We start from the raw sequence: 10,970 nt of genomic DNA, 5'->3' as shown, positions 1-10,970 counted from the left end.
CCCGCCCCCCCCATCCCTTCCTTCTTCAGTATCAATATTTTAGGTAATTTATTGGTTTTAAAATTGGCAGTTCCCAAAACAAGATTGCATCTGATCAGAAATTGCTTTTGGTGTAACACAACAGGCAGGAAAATCAAGTTAATGGGTGTTCTGCTGTTAGCTTCAGTACAGTGAGAATTTTACCCCCAGATAACCATCAAGCTGATCCGGTAGGACACTGATAAATAAGTAATCACTTAACAAAAGTAGCAAAAGGATAAAAGATTTTTCTGTGTGTATATATTAAAAACATCTATATTATAATCATTATATTATTTTCTTCTTCCCACAGACTGTATCGGTATGCATCTGTAGGGAGCAACTGTCCTCCCAGAAAAACATTTGCGTGAGCAACTGAACTGTGCCCTGAGACCCAGCTTCAGAATACTTTCTGTCCATGGTCTGCAGAGCAAGAATGTCCTGGAAAAGAAAACAGTAGGAAGCAGCGATGAAATACAGGACGGAACTGATCTAGTGAATTACCTTTTCATCATCACACAATCCAGCTCAAGCCGTACCTGCAGGCTTGACAGCCCTCTTCATTCACGAGTTGAGGTATCTATTTGCTGGCCTGGAGTGATGCAAGATAATATTTGTGCACTGTGAGGTGTTAACATGACAACCAGCAGCCGCACATGTCCAGTACCAGCAGTGAATGGACATATGACTCACTATCCAGCAGCACCATATCCATTACTTTTTCCTCCAGTCATCGGTGGACTGTCGCTACCTTCCCTCCATGGACTCCAGAGTCACCCACCAACTAGCGGATGCAGCACCCCGTCACCTGCAAGTAAGTGCTTGGTATTAATAGCTTTTATTGACCTGTTTTCCTCTAACAAAGACTGATCGTGTTTGTTCCGAAATTATTTTAAGAGTAATTGCAGTTGTTCTTCTGTAGTGTATTTTACTTGAGCAAAGAGCATGCATTTGTTTTGAAATACCATTTTCACTTAATCTTGTTGTTAGAAAAATGAACATGCAACTACATGAGATACCAAAGCTGTGGATACCTGGGGTGATAAAACCTGCTATGGATTTTGGCATATCCTGCATTCTCCTGTTAGCTGCAGAATCCAATGTCCTGTTTAAAGAAAAATTGGCCGTTGTGTATTCATGAACAGCAGTGATTCCTCAATACGGAATTCTCTTTAAGTTGTGCAGTAATTAATACTGAGGGTGACTTGAATGAAAATTTCTTTTCAGACACAGTCCCACACAGGAAGACTCTTCTGGTTTGTACTACTGTTTTCTTAGCTTTGGTGATGACAGTCAGTCTGGTTTTGAAGCCTGTAGACTTCTGATTCTGGAGCTTGAGGTTAATATCACTAGAGTTATGGAGACAACTTCTTGGAAGGAAGCAGGTTGAAATTTGGGTTATATCTCAGGTTTTTGTTTTTCAATGTGGATGTTTTTTATTTATTTATTTACATATTATTACAATAAAGCCACCCATGGGCCGAGCTTAGTATGATTGGTGGCCTCTATTAAAATTAGAACTTATTCTGGGTGGTGGAAGAGCATAGATCTCACTTGCAAAGACCTGAAGAAATTAAAGTTTGGCCAAACCTCTGCTCTCTCTATGCTTGAAGCTATTGTACTATTTATCTTCTAGATTCTTGCCATTCATGCAAAATCCAATAGAAGTGATTTTATGTAGTAGGAATGCTATAAAGATCTCTCTAATCTTATTAAAACAATGCAGTTCAACAGCTTTTGTTCAAAGTTACAGTCATTTAAGCCTTCATATATTGTCCTATTTTATTTTGTTCTGTCTTGGTTTTAGACTTGCCATGATGGCAGATAACCTTATATCAAGTTGCATTAAGTTATTTTAATCTACAGTTGGAGTAGGTATCTCCAGCCCCATTAAACACACAACAATGTTTTGGACATACTGGTTTGGTGAGCACAAGGGGCTTACAGTAAGAGTGCAGGACAAAGTGATTTAGTTTCATTGATGTTAATAATGGTGTTGCCTCCATGACCTGTGACTTGGCTTCTGTTTTTATACTGAGATACATAGTGCAAAATACTTAATAATTAGAGGGTTGGTCACAGTGCTAAAGAGGTCAGAAGATGAAAAAATACCAGTTTTATGCATACATGAACTATGCATTAGCACTGACTGAGACCACGGTCAAGAAGATCGTTACTTTTATAAGTCCAATTGATTTACCTAGCACTGTATTACCCCATACAGCACAGAGCAGATGTCTTTGCTCGTGAGATCAGGTGGCATGCAGGCTTCCCTGGCTGCATTAATAATGAGGAATTGCTTCTAAATTTAAAAAAAAAAAACAAACCAAAAAAACCAAAAAAAAACCCAGAGATTTTTTTCAGGAGATTAATGCTTAGCTCATTTGGAAATGGTAAGGGAAAGCCAAACTGGAGGCATTCCCAGTGCTTTTTGGGTCGTGCGTCAGCCTGTCCCAGACCAGAGAGGGTTCATCTCTCTGCTGGACTGGGAGCAGCTGTGGGAAATGGATGCTTAACAAAAGTCCTGCTGAGCCTGACACGTTTACAACAGGAAAATCGTAAAAGGCTAGTGAAATATTTGGGGGAGGAATAAATGAATGTGGGCAAAGATTGTTACGCGACATCTTATTAAAGTAAAAGCATCTCAGATTGAGGTGAGTGACAGTCATGCAGGCACACACCGGCATTTCTGGTATCTGGGTGGCATTGCTCTTCATTATTGCTGGAAGAAGGGCCGCATCCTGCCGTCATCAGACCTAATGCTGGTAATGCTGCTGCCACAGACCGGTAAGGCAGAGTGTCACAACGTGAGAATACCAGATTAAGAAGAGCTTACCTTCTTTATAAGGCATCTGTTGTGGATGTAACTGCAACTTTTAATTTCTGGAAAAAGACTAATTATAAAAACTAGTCTTAAAAATACCAAACCAAAACAAAAAAAAACCCGCAAAAGAAACTACCAAAAACCCTAACCCAGTGAAGCACCACCTGACATTTGAGAAGGTAGGTATGTAAAAGCCACGCAGGTCACTGTAGTATACCCACCGAGTTGAAAACCGATGAGGAAAGCACTGTCTTTATGTTATGGCTGATGGAACCGCAAGGTGCACCAGGGTGTTGCCATTTCACAAGCAAATTTCAGCACGGGGAAGATGGAGCTGTGCTGCTCATCGGTAGAGCGTCTTTGTAAGACTGGTTTCTGTAATGTTACTTCACTAGAATAGTCAGATTTTATTAGTTTAACATGGGTGAAGACCACCACATAACAAGGCCAGTTGGTGTGAGCTGGAGACTGTGGCATGCAGAGGAAAAAACTTAATCTGAGCTAATGCTGTGATGAAAGTAATCTGTAAGTGTATCCTAGATCAAATTAAAATAGGGTCTGGACAGTAGCCAGTGCGGGAGCCACTAAATAATAAAACACTTGAGTTGGCAATTGCATCCTTTCTGCTTGGATTGAGCATCCTGCTTCAGGCACCCTGCTTGAATGGGGTGATGCACGTAGCACGTAGCATTCGATGGGAGAAATCCCATGTTCTACCTCTACCCTTCTGCCACGTTTTGGTCCTTAGGCTGCTGACGTGAGCCTTTGGATCCTCAATATTCTGCCTTCATTTGTTGTAAGGGTGAAGGAGTAGGAGTAGCTTGGTAAGGGGGCAGGGGAGAGCGGTGAGGCTGATACAAGAATGTCCTGGAATTTATATAAACTTATTAAGATTGCTTCATCCAGATAGTTTTTAAAAAAAAAAAAAAAAAAATCTGAATGTGTTCTTTAGAGGGCTGTTGGGATGTCAAGGAGAAAAATCCTTACTAAGGTCATTTGTTGTATTTTAGCCAAGCTTTTCCATACTTTTCTCTCTGGGGTGTTTTAAAAGTGCATTGTAAAGAATAAAGGACTTTATATTCTGTTTTATGTAAATCTTCTAGGTATGAGAAAATGTATGGAAAGTAAGATCATCTGAGGAACTGGAAGAGGTAGACAAGGAACTAACTAGAGCTTTGCTTCTGGATAGTGCTATGTAAATACTAATTATTATATTTAGTAGCCAGTATTACTGCATCTCAGGCTTTTCAGACATCCTCGGGCCAGGCAGATTGTTGTTTTAGGCATTGTTTTCTGCTGGAATTGTTTTTTATTCCATTACTGCTGGTTATTTACTGCTTTAACTCCCAACTTAAAGCTTGCTTTGCCCTCCCCACCCCCCCTGGAAAATAGATTTTCCACTGGTATAATTAAAAAGTGTACAGTTAAATCCAGTGTTACTGGTGTAGTACTGCAAGATATTTTTGCCAGCCCCACCCGTTGCAGGAATTCATTTACTTTTCCAGTTCTGTTGTTAATCATTATATTGACACAGAAAGTCCTCCCAAAAGCACTCTTTGGCAGATTGCATTAAATATGAATAGCAGATATTCATTACGATGTGTTGCCCCCAAGAGAACTCTAAACTATCTGCACTACTCATGAACAGGCAAATACACTAATTCTCCAGCTATTCAAATTATTTTCAAATAGTTTAGTGTCTCTCTAATAAAAACAAGAATGTCTCTGTTTCCCTTAATTACTTAGAAGGTCAAGGACTCCCACATCTCGCTTTACTTCACAAAATGGGGAATATTTCTGTTGGAGGTTGGAGTATGGTTAATACATGATGGATTTTCTTCCCTCAGCATAGTTACTGAGGCAAGTGCTCTCTGTAATGGACTTAAAAAAAATAAAAAAAAAAAAACCCTCAGCACTCTTTCGCACTCTGGAATTGTGTAAAATAATATTATAATAGTTGTATTGAATTAGGAAAAAATACATGAATCAACCTTGCTTGATTATGCTGTTGAGCCTTTTCATGCCTTCTAGTTTTAGTATGGCTGTCTCCCTTTTTTTCCTAGTTGTCTCCCTAGGAAGGCTTGCTACGTAGTCATTTATACGTATCTGCAATTAACAGATGACTTTTAAGGCTTCTGTACCTATTCAGTGCATGTGTTGCACATCTTTATTGAAAAGACAGAACATGTGTTTGCATTCAGAAAGAGGGGGGTGTACAGAATACGAATATCGGATTTCTTAGCTACAGCCAGTGTTGCCTCACACTGGCAAGTCTGAGGAGCAATGTCCAGATGATACCCTCCAGACATCAGTCATGACCTTGGAAACCACCATTTCTTTTCAGTTCTTCCTTTTGTTTATGTTGTAGCCCTTGTTGGGCTCTTTGTGCATCTTGAAAGCATCCATGCCTCGATTAATAAAACTATGTTAAATTGTCATTTTCTGATTCTAGTTAATCTGAAACTATCAAAAATTTGAACTTGTTTTTTCATGTTAGAGCTGCTTTTTTCCGTGCTGCCACTTTCTAAAAAAGCAGGAGTTTTTTAGTGCCTCTTGACTCAGCGCATCTGGTGGCTCTTGCCATAGCTCTGCCCTGCGGATGTAGTCCGCTTTGCATTTTAGTGGGCAGCGGGCTCATCTGCAAGAAATCAGTTCTGGGTGTGTATAGACAGGAATTTGCTTCCTGGGAGGAAGCCGAATTCAGTAATTGTCTACTCTGGCAGGGGGAGCCCATGGTGTAATTCTGGCATGTGGTCCATAATGGCCCTGTGCATCCCTCATAGACCTGCTGTGGTCTGAAGGAGTCTGGTGTTTGGAAGTCTAATAGGAGCTGTCAGAGAATTGCTCCTTCCCTCCTTGTGGAGCCCGCAGCAAGGAAATTCCTCAACAAAATGCCTTCTTACCTAAGGTTGGAAATATGTTTCTGTGGAGTATTATGAATGACCTTTTCCTTTGCTCTGGCCCAACAAAAATAACACCCAGTAGCTCCTGGTGTTGGGGACATCAGGAATGAAGAGCGAAGGGCTGGTTCCAGTACCCCACTGCTGGGTCCTACTGGGTGACCCCTCTGTCGCCCCTCTGATGGTGATGGTGTGTTTGGTGTCAGTTCATCCATTGCAAATCAAACACACACTATATTGTTCAAAAGGAGCATAATGCCAGACTTAAGGTTTGGCAAGGTAGTGGCATCCAAAGTTTTCTCAATGTCTGATGTGTTTCCAATCCAAATTGATAGGTGTGATCTTCTGAAATTGTTAATCGTGTGATAGTTGATAGTTCATGGTATTAAAAGTTGACATAAGCTTTTGTTTTGCCAGGTTTCTGTCTGAAGGTATATGTTTAGCAGCTACAGTTTTAAGAAAATGTAATCATGTTATTTTAATTACGTGGAGAGTTTCCATTCAGTCAATGTTGCTGTGTTCAAAAGGCAGGTCATCGTGGGAGTTTTGTTAATACCTTTTTTTTTTTTTTGAGCTAAAATGTGTTTTTTTTTTTTTTTTTTTTTTTTCTTTTGCCTCAGTGCTGGCCTTGATAAGACTTTCCTCCTTTACTCTTCTTGGGTTGTTTACTATGGTTTTAGCAATATCTGGCATTTAATTGGGAAGCCTTATTAAAGATTCGCGTAGGGCAAATTTTCATCAGGAGAGATCAATTTATAGTTTTCCTCAGCTAGAATTTCTTCCCCTCTTGCCTATTTAGGGAATACGGAGAACAAACTGTGTTACATAGACTTTTCAGCTGTATCAATGACAGCATGTTTCCCATTTAAAATGATAAATACCCACCCTATCTGATGAGCCCCGAAAGGGCAGGGAATCCTTTTTCCCTTCCTTTGTCCTTCAGTGCTCCGTTTCCTTTCTTACTGCCCAGAATAGGCCTACATCAGTAATATTCATAAATGATTTACAAAAGTAATTCCTGTGTAATAGCTTGGGACGTCAAGATTTTATGATGCTGCCAGATGTGCTATCAAACAAAATTATCTGGTTCAAAAAACTTGTGATAAATCTAGTCAGAGAAAATTCCCCAGGGCAAACTCACCCCCTACAAAAGTAACTATATCTCATAAAATTGTTAGATTCTCCGTTACCACATGTTGGAAATCAGACTTAAAGCAACAGTTTTATTCACGTGCAAACTTAGGTTTGGGATAAACTAACAAACAGGAAGGACTGGCCTTAAGCAACAGAAAACTCCTTTCCTTTCAAAACACCACGCGCGCTCAGAGGAAATGTCAGAGTAAATATCAGAAATATTCGGAAAACCAGAACCTGCATCCCTAAGATACTCAACTGTTTTGTCTAGATAATGCATTTTTAGAAAGTAGTCGTACCCTAAATATAGTGGGTCTCTTCTGGGTTAGGTTGCTGAGCTCCCAGTTGATGTATCTGAGCACCCTGAAGTTGTGCACTGGGTGACGATGCCCAACATCTGCCACCTGCATGTGTTCATTCCTTCGTAGTCTGTATAGGGGGAAACATATGGGCAGCAGGGTGTGTGTTTTGGCAGGGAGTTGAGGTTTTGAAGGAGTGGAAGCACTGGAAATGCACTGAAAGTCTCTGTATGGGCGTGTCTCCGTGCTGGAGAAGGCTGGACCAAGGTGATGTGCCCTTGGCTTAGACCTGTGGGTTTATGGTGGTCCTTGTTTCTCAGGAAAGCCCCAAGGAAGTCCAACCGCCTGCCCAAACAAGCTTCACCAGTACAAGTAGTTTAGTAATGCAGGAGGAACAAAGATTTTGAGCATGATTTTCATCCCATAGTTCAAGGCATTTGGGAGAGGGGCTGAAAGGTCCTGGCTGGGAGCTTTTGGGGGAGAAATGCTGTGTTCAGGCAATGGAAGAGTTTGGTTCAGCATTTCTTGGGAGCCCAGAGCAGAACGTGAGAGGTGGGTCTGGAGGGCTTGTGGTGAGCCGTCCCTCTGGGGGAGGCACTTCTGCATTGGGAGTAGTCAGAGATGTTCGTGGGCTCCGTGTGCTGCCCACTGTTACACAACACACTCGCTTATAGCTTAAATTTAAATTAGATGGAATTCTGCTAATGTATGCAAGCAATGGGCGTGAACCTCCAGGTGGAGCTTATTCTTTGGTATTTTTCAGTGCTGAAGGCCAGTCAAATTTGATTTTGCCTCAGAATTAGCTTTCCTGAGTTTCGTATGTTTAAATCTGAGACTTGCACTAAGGCTCATACTCACTTTTTTAAAGAAATCTTAACTGCAAGAGATAAAGATGGAACGCTTTTTAAAAAAAAAGTGGTGCTGTGAAAAACTCACAAAAATACTTTCTTCATCCTTTTACCTTCCTATGGGATGGATTCGGACCCCAGCATGGACGCACAGCTCCTCTGAGGAGCTGTGGAGACTCTGCCTGCAGTCACAACTGGACATCATCCTCTTCTGTATGCGTGCAAAAATTATCTAGTTGTTTCTTAAGGATTAAAGCCTTGATCTTTCAGCTGGATTGCTAAGGGTGTGTAAGAGCGGATGGTGTTCATTCCGTAAACTTAAGACACATTTCAAGAGCTGGCATTTACTGAAGATGTATTTTGGTATTTGCAGTAATTTGGGAAGATAATTTCTGAGATACCATGGGGGGAAAACTGTATGCTTATGCATTGCTCACTTCTCAAAGTTAAAAATTTTCAGGAATGTTTTAAGGCTTCATAACACACCACCCCTCACCAGAACCTTTTGCAACCCATAATGTTTTTTCCCGGTCAGTTTTTAAATACCAGAAAATTAGTTTTTATGAAGGCAATAGCATCACTTTTCCCTCCCTGTATTTAAAAACAAGAAGACGTTCTTTAACAGTACCGAATACTCCAGGGGAGAAAGGTGGTATCCTGCTGCCTTGCTCTGCGCAAGCCTGCAGCTGCTATCAAGAGGTTGGCCCCAAGGGCTTGCAAAACCTCTGGGCTCAAACAACCTCTGCAACTGTATCTGAGGAAGAAAAAACTTGGCTCCCTCTTACGACTGAAAGCCTCCAAGCCAAAAGCCAGAGCGCTGCCCTGTCACAGTCAGGTCACCGTCAGTGGAAAATGCAGCGCAATTTCCTGCCCATTGTGATTTTTATTTGGGTACCATGCAAGGAGCAAAGTTACACCGCTGTGGAGCGCAGCATCTGACAGGGGCAATACCTAGGGGTTGCAGCAGAGCCCGTGGAAATCCCCGTTATTTCTATCCTTATTCCCTTCTTATCCTCATTCCTTCCAGCCGCCGAGCGATGCTTGTTTGAGGGTAACGATCCTGTAGGGAGGTGCACAGACGTTAAGTCTAGAGCCCTGAAACGGGTCCATGTTGTAAATCTGCAGCCTTTGGAAGAACTCACCTGCATACCAGCGTTACCTAAGAGCTATCAGTGAAGGCATTTGGTGGGAAATAGAACTGTATCATGTAAACAAATCTGTTTATTATATATTGCTTTCGCATAGCAATTCCAGGATCAAGAGTTCTGTTATTGGAGAAATTAAATCCTGCGAGAATCATTAAAAGTATAGAAATAGTGATGTCATTACAAAATTAACTAGCTATAAACCCACGGGGTGACATATCAATTCATAAAGGGAATAGCAAAACAGAATGCGGGGCACATCTGCTGCTCCGATTCGTGCAGAACCATCAGCCTATTGGTATCTGCAGACCACTTGAAATTGAACATCTGTTAGAAGCACTCGAAAAAGCAGCAGGAGAAGCTGTACACCTTGCAAAACACTTTGCTGTTGGTAACATCGTTGTTGCAATGGCGTATTCTTACAAAAATTGTTACAAGTCCCCTTCAAGTCCTAGATCTTCCTGGCATTGTTTCTTAATAGCAGCAGCATGAGTAATTGTAAAAATAATATGGACTTTTCTAAGGACTTTTCTAACATTTTTATTTTTATTTATTATACCGCTGCAATGCACAAACTGCTGTAGAGTTACCAAACAAAGAGGGAGATACAATCTCTGTTCCAAGTAGCTCGGAATCGAGAAAAGGAAGACACATGAAGAGTAAGAGAAAGGGATGTGACTTCTGGGCCAAGCGATGGAGGCAAGGAAAGGCTTGCATCCTAGAAATGCAAAGCTGAGTTTGGGGCTTCTAAAAAAAGCAGCCGGGTGCTTAGAAACAAGACAGCCTGTGGAGAATGACGCGCTTCTTGTGGAGACCAACAGCAAGATGCTGCAGCTTATTTCAAAAAACCTGCGTGCGCAGTCGGTGATCGATTAAGTATCGTAATTGAACTGCAATTGAACTGCGTCGTCTTAACTCTTAACCCAACCAGTCAGGTTGACAGCGTGTTTCCCCTAGCTGCGTGGTCCGGTGGAGTCCAACTAATTGGCAATTTTCTTCTGTTTAACAAAACCAGAAATACAGTTAAGCCACAGAGAGAAAGATTTCACTATTGATTAGCGGTGGTTGGTTTTGCAAAGTGACCTGACAGACATTTGGAACGCATCAGCTGTCTCGTGGCGCCGCAGCCAAACATCTTGGAGCACGGTTTGCTCTCCTCTGCTTTTATTAGTTGCAGAAGAAGTGAACTCTGCCAGGGTGTTATTGGAAGGGATGTTTGCCATTTTAATGTATAGTTACTCACACAAACTCAATGAAAACTTACTGCGATATCTTTGATTTTTAAGAACAGGTAATTGTTATTTACTTGTAGTAAAAAATGTAAATCATTGCTATAAATAATTTGGGAAGGTGGATTAAAACATATAGCACAAGTCACAAAAAATGCTCAGTTTTATTCAACTCCACATGCACTGAAGTATTATGCTGGAAATACTCCCCCATTTCACTTTTTTTTTTCAATAACCAAAGAATTTTTACCTTGTCATCCAAGACGAAGCTGGAGCGTTCCATAACCAAAGTAAAGCCTAAACGAGGCAGTCCGTCGCTACTGCAAGTATTTGGAAAGTCACTAATGCAGGCAGTTTAAACGGGATTTCTGCCCAACCATTGCCATGGTTGTGAAGCGCTCTGCGTGCGTGCTGGTGGGTTTCTAACAGTGCTGAGAATATCGTACACTGGACAGCCCAGAATTTCCAAACCTCACAAGGAAGAACATTAGCACTAAAAACCAGAGAGATACGTGCATTTTTCCTCCCTAGATGTTGCTTCATAATTTTTTTTTTTTTTTTTTTTTTAAAAGT

General features: G+C 41.1%; 1 protein-coding gene across 1 annotated transcript in view; it reads left to right on the top strand.

The window, feature by feature from the left end:
- Positions 1 to 654: 654 nt before the first annotated feature.
- RARB (retinoic acid receptor beta) overlaps positions 655 to 10,970 on the top strand; it is a gene marked incomplete at its 3' end in the record, with an annotated part of 190,708 nt that continues 180,392 nt past the window's right edge. The window contains exon 1 of the mRNA XM_035894117.1: positions 655 to 832. Coding sequence (XP_035750010.1) covers positions 655 to 832 — 178 coding nt within the window. The remainder of the gene's footprint in view (positions 833 to 10,970) is intronic.

Source organism: Egretta garzetta, unplaced genomic scaffold (genome assembly GCF_000687185.1).
Source record: "Egretta garzetta isolate BGI_Z169 unplaced genomic scaffold, ASM68718v1 scaffold94, whole genome shotgun sequence".
In the NCBI taxonomy this organism is placed as follows: Eukaryota; Metazoa; Chordata; class Aves; order Pelecaniformes; family Ardeidae; genus Egretta; species Egretta garzetta.
Note: the sequence above shows the minus strand (reverse complement) of the source record. Positions and strands in the feature narration are given on the sequence as shown.